This window comes from Eschrichtius robustus, chromosome 1, assembly GCF_028021215.1.
Source record: "Eschrichtius robustus isolate mEscRob2 chromosome 1, mEscRob2.pri, whole genome shotgun sequence".
NCBI lineage: Eukaryota > Metazoa > Chordata > Mammalia > Artiodactyla > Eschrichtiidae > Eschrichtius > Eschrichtius robustus.
The window spans coordinates 34577126-34595715 of record NC_090824.1 but is presented as its reverse complement, the minus strand read 5'-3'; the positions used below and the strand labels follow the sequence as shown (position 1 = coordinate 34595715).

At 36.3% G+C, this 18590-nt stretch overlaps 1 protein-coding gene across 1 annotated transcript in view; it reads left to right on the top strand.

Annotated features, from left to right (window-relative positions):
- The window catches only part of EIF2S1 (eukaryotic translation initiation factor 2 subunit alpha), a 19333-nt gene extending 743 nt beyond the window's left edge, over positions 1 to 18590 (top strand). The window contains exons 2-8 of the mRNA XM_068543872.1: positions 3689 to 3937; positions 8939 to 9018; positions 10586 to 10737; positions 14810 to 14916; positions 16278 to 16375; positions 17107 to 17250; positions 18045 to 18590. Of these exons, the coding sequence (XP_068399973.1) occupies positions 3697 to 3937; positions 8939 to 9018; positions 10586 to 10737; positions 14810 to 14916; positions 16278 to 16375; positions 17107 to 17250; positions 18045 to 18170 (948 nt within the window). The 5' untranslated portion in view covers positions 3689 to 3696 and the 3' untranslated portion in view covers positions 18171 to 18590. The remainder of the gene's footprint in view (positions 1 to 3688; positions 3938 to 8938; positions 9019 to 10585; positions 10738 to 14809; positions 14917 to 16277; positions 16376 to 17106; positions 17251 to 18044) is intronic.

Sequence of the window (18590 nt, the reverse complement as noted above, 5' to 3'; positions counted from 1 at the left end):
ACGCCCCCGCCCCGGGACGCGGAACACTTTGCCCTCTCCGGGCCAGAGAGTTCCATCCTTTTTTTTTTTTTTTTTCCTTCCGCCCCAGCAAATACTCGCAATTGTAACCAGACCCGGCACTTGATTGGGCCACGATATTGACAAGAGTTGGGTTAAAAAAAAGATCCAAGTTTGTTCATCTGATAAGTGATATTAAAAAAATCGAAGCTCCTATCGCCCTGTGTTGCTGGAGTGGTGCGTTTCTGGAGAATGAGTCGCTCCTTAAGATGGAACTAAAAGATCCTGCTGAAGAGTTTATTACTCTTCGTATCGGTTTGCCATGTTTCAGCACCAATTACGCGCTGTGATCTTACGGTTAGGCAGAACTAAAACACATAAGATACGGGGATTTTAGGTCCCTTTTGTCAGCGCCCCAAACTTAGGCTACTTTAACGTTCATTAACAAGAAACATTGTTTCTTGGGGAAAGGGTGTAGCAAAGAAGTCTTGTCTTTTCTACCGATTTAAGCTGTTATCCAAGGGGAAAAAACCTTGTAACTCTGTGTCTTTCAACAGTTCGGAGTTACTTACATAGAGCTTTACTGCCTTTTCTCAGTTCATTGGATGCCAAATGACAGTTAGCGATTCTCAAAACATCTCAAAAAGATGCACAGTAATGTTTTTAGAGATGGATGCTTCCTATTTCAATGACAGTGAACTAGTTTAAAAGCTTTATTTGTGTAGCACTTCTGTAGTAAAAACGAGCATTCAGAACATAACTGTTAGAGCCGAATTAGAATGATCACGGGAGTTGCCTTTATCACATCGTACTTTACTTTGGAAAAGAATGTGGACTTCTGTATCCATTATGGCGACTTGACCATGCAGTGGTTTAAGAAGTCCTGCCTACCGTTTGACCAGGCAAAATTACTGACATTGCAGGGTATTTGAAATTATCTTGGAGTTCAGGTCATGTATTTTGAAAGATGGGTGTTCTTTACTGGAGAACACATACTGTATTGTAGTACTCCGACATATTGAGGCTTTGTGGGTTAAACTCTGGAGTCAATGTCAGATGACCTGGATTTAGCTCCTGTTGTACTTAGTTGTACTTAGTAAGCATTTGTCTTTGAGGAAGTCTTTATTTTAATAATAAAATAATTGTTTAATGAATTAAGTTACAAAATGGAAGTGATACCTCCTTTGCCTTTTAATAGCTTATATTTGTATAGCACATTACACTTTCCAAATTTTATCACATGTATATTATTTCATTTGATACTCTCCACAAACCGGTGAAGTACATGGTACACACTAGAAACTACAGTTAATGGGAATGCATTTCCCAAGCAGCCACAGCTAGTAAGTAGGAGGCGAAGTCTGGAACCCATGTCTAGAGCTATTCCCAAAGTCAGGCTCTGCTACTTGCCTGACTTGAGGACCCCATTGAGGGCGAAATAAAATAAGTCGAAGTGCTTTGAAAATTATGTAAAAGGGCTGATAGATACTTGGTGTGTGACTCCTATTTTCCTGACTGATTTTTTTCAAAGTTAGTGTTATTAGCATAATATCTCCATAAATAAGGAGATAGGTTCAAAATCTGTCAACCATTTTGCAGGTTCTTTGCAAAGCAGATTTTTTTTGTACTCCACTACTTTCTTTTACTGTGAATGACATACCATTAGCAGTATTCCTTTGTTTACACGGTCTATTGCAAAGAGACTTGTACCTCCTGAAGCATTAGCATCCATATCTCCCTTCAGGATTCTTTTACACGATTGCCTATGTTCTTTTACAATCAAATTAAGTCTTGCTTCTCCAAAATTATTGGCTTTACTATTTGAAGAAACTTGGTGAGTAAAAGTGGTTAGCACCTGTTAAATCTCTTAAAACTGTTTCACACATTTCCATAACGTTTATTTTTATATCCAGTTTGAAACTTTTTCAGCTCTCAAATTTTAGTACTTTACATGCAGATATTTGACAACAGTTGTCCAAGAAAAAAAAAAAAAAGCCCTGTTTAAAAATGAAACAACCAGCTCAGCTGTTTCTTGGTGGGTAATTGAATGTCTGCTTCCCTTTATTTGCTAAATCCCTGTTTTGTCAAGCTTCAAAGAGAAATATATCTCTGCCACTATTATTAACATGCAGCTTTATTTTTTGTTATACAGGATAGGTTAATACTAAAAGTTTGCACTAATTTATAGTTTATAGTTTATGTTCCAGCGCTGAATAGGTACGTTGATAGTGCTTTTTTTTTAAGATGTTTTACTGATTGTCATGTATTTATCAGTGATATTGAGAGAAAAATATAGACTGATGAATAAGACACAAACTATGGATTCAAACTTCATAGGTTCAAATTTTGACTGTCACTTGTTAGCAGTATATGACAAAACAAGATGCTTAACCCATGCTTCATGTTTTTCATCTATAAAATGGGGAAGACTAGGGGGAAAGTGATACCTTAGGGAGATAGTCAGTGGCCAGATAATATAGGACGCTGTAGGTAGTGGAAAAATGTATAAATCAGTGGGTAAGCCACTAGGAAGAAACATGTGGGTGCAGGTGGCAGTTCTCAAACTGCTCTGAAGCAGAACTCTGGTGTTCTATGAGCTGGATGTAGGTGTTCCGTCTTTAAGATAAGTAATGACAGTCTTATTTCCTAATTTATAAGAAAAAAAATAAGTTAGTAGGTGAAGTTTCACAAATTTTTCATAGGACCTTAGGTCTTATTATTGCCTGTCTTCTGAGCTTTGACAATAGTAAGTTAGTTAAGGTTAGCAGAAAAACATGAAAATTATCAACTATGATTAATTTGAGAGCTTCCTTTTAAAAACGTATTTCTACATATGGTATGATTTTAGGCCTGTGGGTCATAAAAGGAGTGGTGTTGAAAGTAGGTTTGGTGGATCAAAGGGAATAGTTTTAAATATATTTAATGTGTGGAGGTTAAGAGAAACTTGAACTTTATAGTAGTAGGAATCTATAAAGCTGTTCTCGAGCTTGGGTATAACTATTCAACAAAAGAGAAGAATATTTGGGAGTAATGGGAAAAGTGGAAGCTAAAAATTATGGCAGTTGTGAATTAAATTCAAGTTTGTTTTAAGAGGAAAAAAATTCAGAGAGAAGGATACATTTTAGTTAAATTTAGTGTCTTTTGTGATTAATAAATTTTTTGTTTTTGTCTTGACATGTGATACTATAATTTTGGCTATAATAAATAATAGAGTATATCATTTGATATATGGTTAGGGTTAGGATTTAATTTGTTGGAAGAGTCTTCCCTTTATATAGTAGGCGGTAGCATATCCAGTCTTAGCTGACGTAGAGGAAGAGTAGCTTTAGTTTTTCTGACAGGTTTATAATAGTAGTGATGCTTCCTTTCATTTGTTATTTCTTAAAGTATTAAAATAATATTTTACTCTTAAGGTGTACCTTTAATCCTTCAGTGTCAGGACTTTGTAAATGGTCATTATTTTTTATGATTCCTCTGAAACTGATGGTAGAGAATCAAGCAAGCCTTACAAAAATGTGGAGCAAAATAAAAATTAAAGCTTGGTTCCTGAACATTCCTCTGTTTTCTGGTACCATTTAAGAAGTTTAAAGAGGGGAGAAAACCAATAACTTCTTCCAGTGGCAAGATGTGGAAAATTGACATTTTAAAATTTTGACCTTAACTGAACACTTAACTTGATTCTTTTGTTCAGATTGCAGAATGCCGGGTCTAAGTTGTAGATTTTATCAGCACAAATTTCCTGAGGTGGAAGACGTAGTGATGGTGAATGTAAGGTCCATTGCTGAAATGGGAGCTTATGTCAGCTTGCTGGAATACAACAACATCGAAGGCATGATTCTTCTGAGTGAGTTGTCCAGAAGGCGTATCCGTTCTATAAACAAACTCATCCGAATTGGCAGGAATGAATGTGTGGTTGTTATCAGAGTGGACAAAGAAAAAGGTAAATGAGAAAAAGATTTTAAATAATTTATATTTTAAAATTTTTTATTTACTTATTAAATATAAATTTATATTTAATATATAAATATTCATATATTAAATAATTTATCTGGAAATTTTTGATTTAAAATGATTTATTTTAAAATATATTTTTTGTAAATTGCCTACTGCGGTAAAAAGAAAAAAGAAAAAAAACCACCTCCTTTTGTCCTTAAACTCTTTTACATACAAAGTTGTTAGAGAAGGATGCCAGTTAACCATCTAAACAAGACCTTTTAAGTTAGTAGTGTTTTTCTTTTTTTTGGTGGTGGTTGTTTTTTAATTAATTAATTTTATTTATTTATTTATTTTGGCTGAGTTGGGTCTTTGTTGCTGTGCGCGGGCTTTCTCTAGTTGCGGCGAGCAGGGGCTACTCTTCGTTGCGGTGCATGGACTTCTCATTGCGGTGGCTTTTCTTGTTGCAGAGCATGGGCTCTAGGCATGCGGGCTTCAGTAGTTGTGGCTTGTGGGCTCTAGAGCGCAGGCTCAGTTGTGGCGCATGGGCTTAGTTGCTCCGCGGCATGTGGGATCTTCCCGGACCACGGCTCGAACCTGTGTCCCCTGCATTGGCAGGCAGATTCTTAACCACCATGCCACCAGGGAAGCCCAGTAGCGGTTTAATTAGTACATCCCAGGACTAGTTTTTGTGAGCCAAGTAACTTGAATTTTATTCCCAGAGGTTATCGGGATCTTGATAATTGACTCATTGCCAAACTCACCAAACTCAGAGAGACAAATAAGCAAACCAGAGTACTAGTTCATTCATATTTGTCAGATGCCTTTTTATTGATTTAGAGTTAGATTAGTTATCAGGTTATTGAATAAGTGATGGAAATTGGGCAAAGGTAAATGGATTTTAGGAATATTTTTATGTCTTTAAAAAAGCAATATACTGCAGACACACACCCAAAACCCAATATTGTATGTCTCTGGTAATCAGAATGTTTGTGACCCCCAATCCTATGGGATCTTTCTGACAGAGATGAATAGGTATTCATTTATTCACTCTGTGGGTGCCCCTTTTTTGGACCCCATGTAAATCTTCACGTTTGTGAACACATTTTTTTCTAAATATATTGTATAATACCATTGAGTAGGTTTTGTCTTCCAACTGGCTTAATATAGTTAAGATAATTGGTTTCAGTCATTTTACTATAGTTTGTTAGGTTTTAGTTTCAGGCAAGTGGTTGCCGTCATGCTTAAAAGACCAGTCAGTCACCCTGACTGAGCTTGGCTTTCTGAATCTCCTCAGCCACCTAGTTAATTGATACTTCTGCAAATGAATAATTTTATACATAACTGACTTCTTTTCTGATTATAATCTTAGACAATAAACTTTCGAGGCAGCTTATATTACCCCTTAGGTGGTGCTACCATTTAGCACATTGATTATTCTAAATGCTTTGATATGACTTACTTGTGGCACCCTCCCCAGCTTCCATTTATTAAACTGCTTGAAGACAGATTATTCCTTAAACTTGTGTTTCATTGTTGCTCCAGTAGGACCTCAAATGGTGTCTTATCTTATATTGCTTTCCTATTATATGAAATATATACACAAAAAGGAATCAAATACATCTTCAACTGCCATCAGAAAAAGTAAAAGGGTAAACTTGTATAAGTACAGTAGTTACATGTAAAAATTCATTTTCATAATAGCATTGTTTTTACAATGTTAATTAAAAAGAAACAACAATCTAAATTGTGGTTATATAAATCATGACACAACACAACACAAGCAAGGCAATTTTATACAGAATGGGATCTGAATATTCTGATATGAAAAGATCTCCAGGGTAAGATAAGAAAAAAAGCAAAGTGCAGAAGATCTATAGAGGGGATCCATTTCTGTAACTAGAAGATTAAGTCCTATTGGATAAACCATTCATCTTAACTGCTATAAACCCTAAACAAGTATCTGAACGGGTGGTAAAAATTACTCAAGGACATTGGGAGCAACCAAAAGCAGGCTGAAACTGAAGGCAGGTTGACACTTGGAAGAAAGGAACTGCACTGGATAAATTTTACAGCTTTTTGACTGAGTGCATGTTACAGACAACTTCCAAGCAGGGCATCGAAAATTCCAGGGAAAAACCTACAGTCTTAATGGCTTGAGAGCCAGAGATGAGAGTTCTGGACAACCACAACAGTTGGAAAGTGGTGATAGGGATTAGAGAAAGGAGAGACACAGAGGGAGAGCCCCCAAGTTTATATATAAATTCTGCTGAAATCTCTGGCTAACCTGTGAAACTAGTAATACACAGGGTAGACTGCAGCCCAATAGGGTAAAAATCTAAACAAATTTTGCTTGCTTTCCATCTGGGGAGACAGAGCTTATAGTTTTGAATTCAGACAAGCTAACTGCTAAAACAAAAATTCAGTATTCTTGGGAATTCCCTGGCCGCCCAGTGGTTGGGATGCCTCGCTTTCACTGCTGAGGGCGTGGGTTCAATCCCTGGTCGGGAAATGCAAGCCATGCGGAGCAGCCAGAAAAAGAAAAAAGAAAAAATTCAGTGTCCTTAAGAGGAACCTAAAGGAATTCACAGTGTGCCACATATCTTTCCTAATGTCAAGGATACAACTCAAATTGCTAAATAGTTGAAGAAACGGGAAAATATGACCCATACAAAAAAGGTAATCAATGGAGACTGACCTAGAGATCACCCTAATGTTGGAATTAGCAGATAAACATTTTAAAGTAAATTTTATAACTGCTCAGAGATATTAGGAAAATATGCTTATAGTGAATGAACAAAATGAAATCTCAGTAGAGAAATTAGAAACTCTCATAAAGAACTAAATATAAATTCTAGAAATGAAAAATATAATATCTAAAAAATTCACTGGATGGGCTAACAGCAGATAAAAGATGACAGAAGGCGCCTTGAAATTTGAAGGTAGTTCATGTAAAAAGAACCAATCTGAAGAACTGAGAAAAAAAAAAAAAAAAACCTGTCAACTCTCAAAAGCTCTATTCCAAAAGAAGGGGAGAAAAAGAAAGAACAGAAAATATATTTGAAGAAACCATGGCCAAAAGTTTCCCATATTTGCTGGGGAAAAAAAATGTTTATATATTAGAGAAGCTCAGCAAACCTGAAGCAGGATAAATACTAAGACCACATTTAGGCATATCAAACTATTGAAAAACAGAGAAAATCTTCAACGTAGCCAGAGGAAAATGATGTTATTTATAGGGGAACAGTAATACAAATTACTGTGGCATTCTTATTGGAAATAATGAAGGTCAGAGCATTGAATGATATCTGTAAAACACTGAAAGAACACTGTCAAACCAGAATTCTGTATTTGAAGAAAATATTCAACAACAAAAATCAAATGAAAACATTTTCAGGTAAATAGAAACTAGAGGGATTTAATACCAGATAAGACCTACATTATAAGAGATGGTAAAGGAAGTTGTTCAGGCTGAAGAGCTGTGATGCCTGAAATGGAAAATATGTGGGTAAACGTAAAAAACCATTTTCTCCCTCTTTATTCTTCTTTTTTTTTTTTAATGGGGGTGTAGTTGATTTACAATGTCGTGTTAGTTTCCAGTGTACAGCAAAGTGAATCAGTTATATACATATATCCACTCTTTTTTTAGATTCTTTTCCCATGTAGGCCATTACAGAGTATTGAGTAGAGTTCCCTGTGCTATACAGTAGGTCCTTGTTAGTGATCCATTTTATATATATAGTAGTGTGTATATGTCAATCCCAATCTTCCAATTTATCCCTACCCCCACCATCCCCTGGTAAACATAAGTTTGTTTCTACATCTGTAACTCTGTTTCTGTTTTGTAGATAAGTTAATTTGTACCCTTTTTTTAGATTCCACATATAAGCGATGTCATGATATTTGTCTTTCTCTGTCTGACTTACATCACTCAGTATGACAATCTCTCCATCCATCCACGTTGCTGCAAATGGCGTTATTTTGTTCTTTTTTATGGCTGAGTAATATTCCATTGTATGTATGTACCACATCTTCTTTATCTGTTCCTCTGTTGATGGACATTTAGGTTGCTTCCATGTCCTGGCTATTGTAAATAGTGCTGCAGTGAGCATTGGGGAGCTCCCTCTTAATTCTTTAAAATACATTTAACTACTTGTCTCATTGTGTACCCATGGGACTTTTATTTATGGAGGTGACTGGTGACATGGAGAGGCCAGTGCCATTGAAAGAACATTTTTATTATTAAAGTTTCCCAAGAGATGGGGACCCAGCATGCCATGCAAAGCCACATGAGGAAGCATCGGTTTTGATCAGGAGGTAGAAAGAGCAAGGGGAAAGCCTAGGCCAGAGCTTTTATTGAGGTTTCCATGACAGAGGCAAGGCAGGTCGGCGTAAACAGTTTAGGGTTGGCTCATTTGAATAGTTTGGGCAGGGCTTGGTACATTGGGGCTGTCACTAGTTGTGTGGTACCTGGCTCTATGCTGGTTTAGGGCATGGGATAATATTGACCTGCTGTGTGTAACTTTGATGAGATGATTGGGGGTATGGACTCTAGATTGGTTGATTTGCATGTAAAAGGCTGCTCCCATTGAGGCCTTTGCCAACTCTAAGAATTGGCTAGTGCCAGGCAGGGAAGTCTCTTTCCCAGTCAGCCAGGCCACAAATGTCAGAACATCAAGAATACAGAAAATATAGTTAATGCAGTTGACCCTGTGAAGAATGGATGCCAAATAGACAAATACAGTGTCTTTTGGCTTTAGCTCTCATTTGGATAATTGAAAATTATTCCCTCCACTAAGGTAATAGAATATACAGTTACATGATGATAAAAATTCATTTCTGAAAACAAAAATCTCTTATCTTGTACTTTTTATGCAGTATTTTATTGATACGATTTTAGTGTGGAATAAGTGTAGGTATGCCAACCCAACAGTCTGGTGGTGAAAATTGTCACAGTGATTCTTTGGCACCTGGACAGAGATAATTTTTTCAAATTTTTCTCATATAGGATATATTGATTTGTCAAAACGAAGAGTTTCTCCAGAGGAAGCAATCAAATGTGAAGATAAATTTACCAAATCCAAAACTGTAAGTTGATTTTTTAATCAAATTAGTCCACTATTTGATGTGTTTAATAAATAATGTGCATGGTGTGTTCCTGGTAGAAACAAAACCTACATTTTCTGTAACAGTATTTCCATTTCTCATTCTGTGTTACATAGAAAAACCATTTGAAGACTTTATTTCAAAAGAGTATGGCTTCAGTGTTCTTGTCTCATGATGTTACTACCTTAAAGCATTGCTTGATGTGTAATATTCTCAAATCAGTACTGGACCATTAGTGTTTTTAAGCTATTTTAGGTTAAATTAACTATGGGTGATTTCAGCTGATTGGGCTTGTCGCAGCATGTAGTTTTTGACTTTCAGCTCTGTTCTGGGATAAGGATCACAGAGACAGCCAGCTATTGTTTGTTAAGAATGAGCAAAGGTTTGTAAAATGTCTTTGAATCCAGGAAAGCAAGGCAGGGCCTGTTACTTAGTGTGGTTCTCCACCCCACCCCTCACCTGCCTTGGTTTTTTTTCCTTTTCTTATTAATTTTGCTGTAATTTCCTCAGTAAGCACTAATAAAGCAAGGACAGTCATTTCTTCATTCTCATCTTTCTGTATTTTTCTGTTCTCTGGTCCTATTTAGATTTTCTTTTATTCCCTAGATCCTCAGTGCTTATTGGCAGTTTCCATTGGTTCTGTTTTCTCTACCCTTCTCTTGTGTCTTTTGTTCCTCTGCCATGTGTGTTTCTGTCCTCAAGATAAAATGCCAAGAAAAGTTTACATGAAGAAAAGATTTTTAAAATCTTGCTTAACCCCAGTAAAAGAAAGTATAAATCTAAAAGCCATCAGACCATTACCTAAATCTTTCAAGTCCCACCAAGTCCAGATTTGAGAAGCACTGCTCTAGGAAACTTCCATTTTGTTTTGTTCCCCTAGGATATTGTAAAATGAGCATAATAGATCTTATTAGGATAATAAGACGATAAAATGAAATAGCCAATGTTAGTACTTTTCCTCACTCAGATTTTGTGTGTAATTAACATGAAGCCCTCTTTATACTCTTTCTCTTCTTTAAGCCCTTTTATGTTCAGGAGATTAGGAAAAGAGTTTGGCAGCAGTGGGTAGGAGGTGGGTAGGATTGAAGGATAACTGTTAAATGATAACAGAGCAAAAGAAATAATAAAATCTCCATCTAGGTTCCATGCTCTCATGGAGTAGTAATAATAATATCTTACATTTTGATCTGTGTAAGAACTCGCTACAGTAAAAAGGAAAGATACTAGGATCTCCCTTTTCCAGATGAGGAAATATATTCAGAGAGGTTTGTTTGTCCCAGAATTGACTTGATCTGGGTCTTAGGTTGTAAATGCTATACTAGTTGTACTTGTTATACCCACTTGAGTTCATTATTATGGAAAAGCGAATATTTCTCTATGGAGAAAGAATTTGTTGTGTGGTGATCTTTTGTTATTAAGGAATTAGTGTAGTCAAATTAACCAAACGTTTGTTTTTATATGCTATCTACTAAAATGTAAACATACCTATTTTTTTTTTTAATATAGATCTCTTACCTTTGAATTGTTGAGCTCTTCATTTTGTTTCTAGGTTTACAGCATTCTTCGTCATGTTGCTGAGGTCTTAGAATATACCAAGGACGAGCAGCTGGAAAGCCTGTTCCAGAGGACCGCTTGGGTCTTTGATGACAAGTACAAGAGACCTGGATACGGTGCCTATGATGCATTTAAGCACGCAGTCTCGTAAGAACACCTTCTTAGCTCTGCTTCTGCATTGATACTACAGCTGCTGGGTCTAGCACACAAGTTGAGAGCCTGACATTTAATAGCACAACATTCATGTATTAAGTCCTTGCCAAATTTAGATAAAAATATTTTAGTATAATAGGCCCATGATATGGACCAATCCTATAAAGCCGAGCCTATATGATTTGATGTACCATAGTTATGTAGTTTTGTAAACCATATGGTTTCATCTCACACTACTGTCTTACATACTTTCCTCTCCTAGTTTTAATTTTGTTATTGTCCTAGGTGACTTCAGGGCCAACATAGATGTTTTGTTTAAAACTTGTTTTCTTTACCTCAGTTCCTTAGACCTTCAGCCCATGCCACATTAGCTAGTCTTCCATATGGCCTCACCCTGGGTCTTACTGTCACCAGGATTTGCTCTGTCTCCAAAACCTTTAATTCACACATTCTGTTCTTTCACCACAGCCTCCTGTCCTTCCAGCTCCCACAGTTAGTCCTACTCTGTGTCGTTTTAATTCTTATTATTATCAGGCTCTGATTCCAAACCTTTTTTTTTTTCTCCCTTTTTCACCCTTTCCTGCCTTCTCTTCCTTATTCAGCATAGACACACCATGGTCCATCATTTCAACAACTTTCTTGCCAGTGTCATGAGTTTTGCCCTGTTTTTCCTTCTGTTACATCCAGCCTTGGAGCGATGTTCCTGCCTTCTCTGCACTTGTAGACTGCTGGGTGCTGCTAGGAAAAACCACAGTCTTGCAGGTTGGTGCCACTGCATATTCATGGTCTCCAACCTCAGCTGGGCCTTAACTGCTGCCCCACATTCTGTTTGCTCCTGGTCACTTCTTCCTCTCATTCTTAGATTGGCTATTTTAGAACTTCTCCACACTCTTCCTCTGATACCCACTCTGTCCCTCTCCTCTCACTCTCACCTGGTGCACTCACTACCTAAAAAAGAAAACAGAAGCCATTGAACAGGATCACCTCTACTTCCTTCCACTTTCTCAGCCAACTTATCTCCATCCCACCTGTCACTGCCTCCTGTGCTCCTGTCATGCTGGAATTCGGATCCTTCCTGCTCTCAAAGTAATCTTACCACCTGTGCCCAGCTATTCCTAAGGGATGTCTTTCCATCTCCTATTCCCTCTCTTGGGTCTTCAGCCTTTTTCTTTATTGGTTTTGCTCCGTCAGCATAAAAATATGCTCAGATTTCTCTCATTTATACTAAAAACAAACTTTTCAACGTTCCCTCTACTTTCTCCTGTTGCAGGCACTGTGTCCTCTCTTTTTGACAACCAGATTTCTTAAGTTCTCTGTACTTACTGCTCTACTTCTGCACCTCCCAGTCCTTCGTAGATGTTAATACCTCACAAGCAGCCTCACCACTGCATTGTTACTTTCCCAGCCCTTGTGCTGCCAAGGGTTATTGGTCTCCTCAGCCCTCAGAATGGCCAAGTGGGGCTTAGAACTGTTAGAACCTCCATCAGGCCTACTCATCAGAGGCTCCAAATACCTTCTAGTTTACCCTCTCCTCTCATGTGACTTTTTTTTTTTAAAATATCACCTTGTGGGAAAGGTGAGAATAATAATAACAGTTAACATTTATATAATTCTCACAACAACCTGTGGTATAAGTGTTATTATTATTCCTATCTTATAGATGAGGAAATTGAGACAGAGATTAAATTGTCCAAGTTCACACAGCTACCAAATGGTAGAGCCTCAAACACAGGCATTGTAGTTATGCTACAGAGCTTATGCTATTAACCATCAAGCACTGCTTTATATTTCTGTCCTCCCTGACTTCAATCCTGGACTCCTCAGTACATGTCTTACCTTGGTTTGCTGTCATCATCAGCCCCACTTACCTCTCTAGCTTCTGCCTCCACCCCTTCTCCGTTACCACTCTGCATTCTTAACAAATAACAGGTTACATTCTTAACAAATTAACATTCACCTTAACGAATTAACATTCACTCATCACCGTTCACATTCTTTTCTTGCTTCATCAGACATGTTGCAACTGTCCAGATTTAACTCATGATAATTCTGTGCCACATGTGCTTCATTTTTTTTCCTCTTAATTAAATAATTAAATAGAATTTCTGAGATTGTTGGAAACGATATTTTACTCCTCCCAAGCCATTCTGGTCACTTATCAGTAGTAACCACTCTTCTGAAATTAGTTTGTATCATTGTCATTTATATACATATACATGTGTGGGTAGGTTATGAAAAGTATGTATAGAATCTTTTTTATGTTTAAATATTTAATTTGTTGAAACAAAAAAATAAATTTATTTTACCATTGTAACAAACTTTTCTGTACTTTACATTTTTACTCGTAATGCTATTATTGACCAGAATTTCTCCAAATTGATAGATGTATGCCTACTTCATATTAATTTCTATATAGTATTTTGTTGTGAGAATATGCTTTATTTGTTCCTCTATAAAGAGATTTTTACATAATCCCCTCCACCCTTTTATCCCCCTACTTTTCAAAACTACTATGATGAATGTCCATGTACATGTCTCTCTGTACAACGTTTGGGAATTTCTAAGATAGATACCTAGGAATAGAATTGTTGGGTCATAGGATTGATTATATGCACCTTTAAATTTACTTAGTTTTGCCAAAGTACTCTCCAAATTGGTTCTACAATTTATATTCCCTCTTCATCAACATTTGGTATATATCTCAGATTTTTTTGTTTTTTTGCCAAACTGATTGATGTACAGTAGTGTCTTGTTTTGATTTGCATTTTGCTGGTTGTTGGTAAGGTTAACAGCATTTCATATGTTTATTGACCATTTGTATTTCTTCTGTGAAACATCTGTTTATCTCATTTCCTCATTCTCTGTTGGTTTGTCTTTCAGTTATACCATAACTTTCTTAAAACTTTAAGTTCTACCTTAGCTCGTTAAAATCCTACCATTCTTTTAGTCGTCATTTCATTTTTTCCATTTGTTCATTCGTTCAGCAAACATGCCAGTGACTAAGACCTTGGTCCCTGTTTGTGGCACTTACGAGGGTCAGATGAAATGCCACTTCACCCATGAAGCCCTTCCTGACCCCACTAATATCTTCCTCTCCTCACCCCCAGGGATGCACTTTTGTTTGTTTTTTTCAAAAAATTTTTCCATGTTTTTGTTCTTTTTAAGCTCCTTGAAGCAGGGACTGCTAATTACATGGAAATGCTTAATTATAGTGGGATGTGTGACGTATAGGCATAACTCATTTTATTGCACTTCGCATATACTGTGTTTTTTTTTTTACAAATTGAAGGTTTGTGGCAATGCTTCATCAAGCAGGTCTGTTGGCGCCAGCTTTCCAACAGCGTTTGCTCACTCCATGTCTCTGTGTCACACTTTGGTAGTTCTTGTAATATTTCAAAATTTGTCATTATTTTGTTACCGTGATCTGTGATCTCTGATGTTACTATTGCAAAAAGATCACATCTCCCTGAAGACTCAGATGATAGTTACCATTTTTTAGCAATAAAGTATTTTAAAATTAAGTTATATACATTTTTTTAGACATAATGCTATTGGACACTTAATAGACTACAGTATAGTGTAAACATAACTTGTGTATGCACTGAGAAACCAAATGTGTGACTCACTTTATTGCTATACATGCTTTATTGTGGCATTCTGGAACTGAACCCGCAGTATCTTCGAAGTATGCCTGTATAGGAGACATTTTAAATTGCTTGCTTTAGCCAGATCTCTAAAATTTTTCTTTTAATAATAATCAATTGGATGTTTTCTATTTGTCATACAGGCCTAAGCGCTTTACTTGCATTATCTCATTTAATACTACAATCCAGTGAGATACACTGTTTTCATTCGCATTTTACATAATTGGAAATTGAGGTCTAGAAAGGCCCCAAAACACATAGTGATTAAATTGTGAAGCTAGGATTTGAACTCTAATTCTGACACTGAAGGCTGTGTTCTTAAACATTATTCTGTGGTATTATGTTTGTTGTCCTAATTATCAGTAAAGTAACCTTGACATTTTGTTTTGTGTATGTGTGTGTTGTTTTTTTTTAATTATCAGAGACCCATCTATTTTGGATGGCTTAGATTTGAATGAAGATGAACGGGAAGTACTCATTAACAATATTAATAGGCGTTTGACCCCACAGGCTGTCAAAATTCGAGCAGGTAAATGATTTTTTAAATGATGTTTAAAATATTTTGCATGTACCAAAAAAGCTGTTACATAATGAGCCTCACCAAAGAATATGTTGCTACATCAACATCTGCCTTTTTCTAAACTTTTTTCATAACAAGAAAAGTTAAAGAAATTAAGTTATCTTTGCTTTTACTGAATTATAAAATACATATATATTGACATAAGTAAATGAGTTCAGCTAACCTTAAGTTAGCCCGCTTTCTGGGGTGTGGGGGGGCGGTGATTATTTTGTTTAGTGCATGCTTTAAAATTCCAACAGTCCAGTAATATCCTCCCAGGCCTCTGGATTAACCACTGTTATGTTAGTTTGCAATATATTCTTTCAGCAGAGATTTTTCCTATACACATATGGTGTATAGGAATGTATGCTGTTTATATTCAGATGTAAATTTTTATGTTTTTATAAGGATGGGGTCATACTATGCAAAATTTTCTTCAACTAGCTTTTTCCACTTGGTGTATCATGGCTGCCCTTCCATGTAGAACACGGAGATCTTTCTCATTTTGAATAGCTAAGTAATATTCCATAGAACGATAAACCTTGATATAAGCCAGTCTCCTCTTGATGAGTGTTTAGGTTGTGCCAGTCTTTTTACAGCAGTTGACCCTTGAGCAACGTGGGGGAGTTAGGGTCGCCCACCCTCTGCACAGTCAAAAATCCACATATAACTTAGCCCTCCGTGTCTGTGGTTTCGAGTCCAAGATTCAACTACCGTGGTTCGTTTAGTGTTGTAGTGTTTACTGTTGAAAAATTGTACTTGTAAGCAGACCATGCAGTTCAAGTCTGTATTGTTCAAGGGTCAACTGTATTACAAAAAAACACTGCAAATTAACACCCTTATACACATACACTTACCCATTTATACAAGTGTTCAGTAAGGCAGATTCTTAAAAGTAGAATTGCTGGGTCAGAGGGTATGCAGTTTTTAAACTGTTCTAAACAATTTGTGGTTATTGTTTCATTCAGTCTTCATCACACTCCTCCTTATCTCCATTTTACAAATAAGGAACTGAAGCACAGAGGGGTTGAAATCATGACTTTTAACCCAGACATAGCCACAATTCAAGGTGTTTGTTAAATTTCTCTGTTTTTTTTATAGTTTCATCATTCAGGGGCTTGATGTGAATGAGAAGATACAATTTCAGTGCATATTCAGATATTTTTAATTATGAAAATTAATGGCTGGGATTGATTTCTAATTGAAAGGATGATGAAAGCTTTCATATGTATTTGAATACTAGCGTATTTGTCATGTCTCTGATTTCTTTTAAACCTCTAAAAAAAATTTGCATTTTTTTGGTATAAGCTTTTGAATTTTTATGATTTTAGATATTGAAGTGGCTTGTTATGGTTATGAAGGCATCGATGCTGTAAAAGAAGCCCTGAGAGCAGGTTTGAATTGTTCTACAGAAACCATGCCCATCAAGGTGAGTAGTCAGTTTTTTCCCTCCCTGATAAACCAAAATCACCTAAACCAAATCAAACCAGATTTTTTTAATGATCATGTTTCATAACAAATGTTATGAAAAGTGGTTCTTGATATGATATTTCTAGGAGATGTTTACAATTATGTGTAGGCTTTTTGTTGTAGCTACTGCTACTGTCACAGTGGATGGAGATTCCTGTTGGTATTTAGTGCCAAGGGGCCAGCTATGCTAAACCTCCTTTACGGTAAAGAGTCACTGTGCCCATAATGCTCATAGAATCTTGAAAAGAGCAACTTATTCTCTCATATTCACACAGAGCTTTCAGGAGGTTTGGTTGAATCTTTCATTAGCGATAAAATTAACTGGATGGTTGTCATTCAGAATCTCATAGAAGAATTTCTTTTACCAATTTAGTTTGGAACCAAACAGGAATTTTAGAGACAAATTATCCATTGTGCTAATGATAGCTATAGTTAGTTTAGCCACCAAAGACCCAGAAGTCATAATCCTTCATATTTGGTATTGCAGTAGCCTGTTTATACTACTGGATTAGATCATAGTATCAGCTTCGGCTACTTTAACAAACTACTCCAAATTGCTGTGCTGCAGAATTGGGAGTAAGTTTTGGGGTGATTTGTTGTTAAAGCAGCAGATAAGCAAAACGATTCTTGAATATCCTCACTGTTGTGTGTTGTATAGGTACATTCATAATTTAATTTTGTCTTCCTTAGATTAATCTAATAGCTCCTCCTCGGTATGTAATGACTACAACCACCCTGGAGAGAACAGAAGGCCTCTCTGTCCTCAACCAAGCTATGGCTGTTATAAAAGAAAAGATTGAGGAAAAGAGGGGCGTCTTCAATGTTCAAATGGAGGTGAGGTCAATACTGGGGTTTTTTGCCTTGTTCCTAAAGTTCTTAAGAAATTTAAATGATCTAAGTGATTTGCATTCTAAAATATCTAATCGGAGACATTTTAAAACATGAGATACGTTTAAGATTACAACTCCCCTAAGCATAAAATAATCATTGACTCAGAGAGTTCTAAAAGGGTTTTTATAAGTAAATAAGAACTATCATGGGATGGTTATTCAGGACTGTGGTCACTGATCCCCCAAAAGGAAAAAAATATAGACAATGAAAATAAGTGATTGGTTATTGCCAGAATTTAATGTAGAATGCTTAAAATTTGATTTCAGAATTAAAAACAAGAATAGTCTCATACTTTCCTCATCTCAACAAGAACAAAAACTAATTTTCATATATAATTTTCAAAACAATTTCTTCTGTGGAAAGGAATAGTAAGTAATTTATTTTGAAGCCAGAAGATGCATTTTTACAGGACATCTTTTTGTGTATTTGAAAGATACAGCCACTGCAATTATTTTCATATATTTTCCGTTCTAGCTTGTTAGAAATTACAGAAAATATATTAGGTTTTAATATATATGTTTTCTTTTCCTGTATTGTCTTACTCTCATAAATTTCTTTCATTATTTATCTCATGGAATTTATTGGTGATATTTCAGCACTCAAAAGTGAACAGATAGGGCAGAGTTGTTAGCAAAGTGTTTTTTTAAGAGTTAAAATACCAGGCAGTAATAGTATTGAAATTGAATTTGTGTACTGTTTAACTACTTCACTTTGAAATTGTGCCTCTGCTTTCACAGCCCAAAGTGGTCACAGATACAGATGAGACTGAACTTGCAAGGCAGCTGGAGAGGCTTGAGAGAGAAAATGCCGAAGTGGATGGAGATGATGATGCGGAAGAAATGGAAGCCAAAGCCGAAGATTAACTTTGTGGGCAACAGAGTCCAGTTTAAGGAACACAAAGCAGCCTTCCTGGCTGTTAACCCTAGACTTGAAAGTTTTCCAGTATTGAAAACTTCAAAGCTGAATATTTTTTATTTCGAAGTATTTAAATGTTCCAACAGACCAAAACGTGAAATGCCCTCCTAAATGTCAGCTGTTTTCACACAGTAGCTCTGACACCTTGAGCATTTTTTAAGGGAGTGGCCTGATTTCACTAGAGACAAATCTTTAAGAACAGTCATAAAATGGGGCGTGTGATTTCCATTTCTGATGTCTCCAGATTGGCACCCCTTTGTAGTTCAGTGCCTCCATGAGATTTACCAGGGGCACCCAAAGCAAATAGTCCTAACCTTTCTATATAAAATGTATCAAGCAAACATTAAATAAATTTCTGGGATATTTAA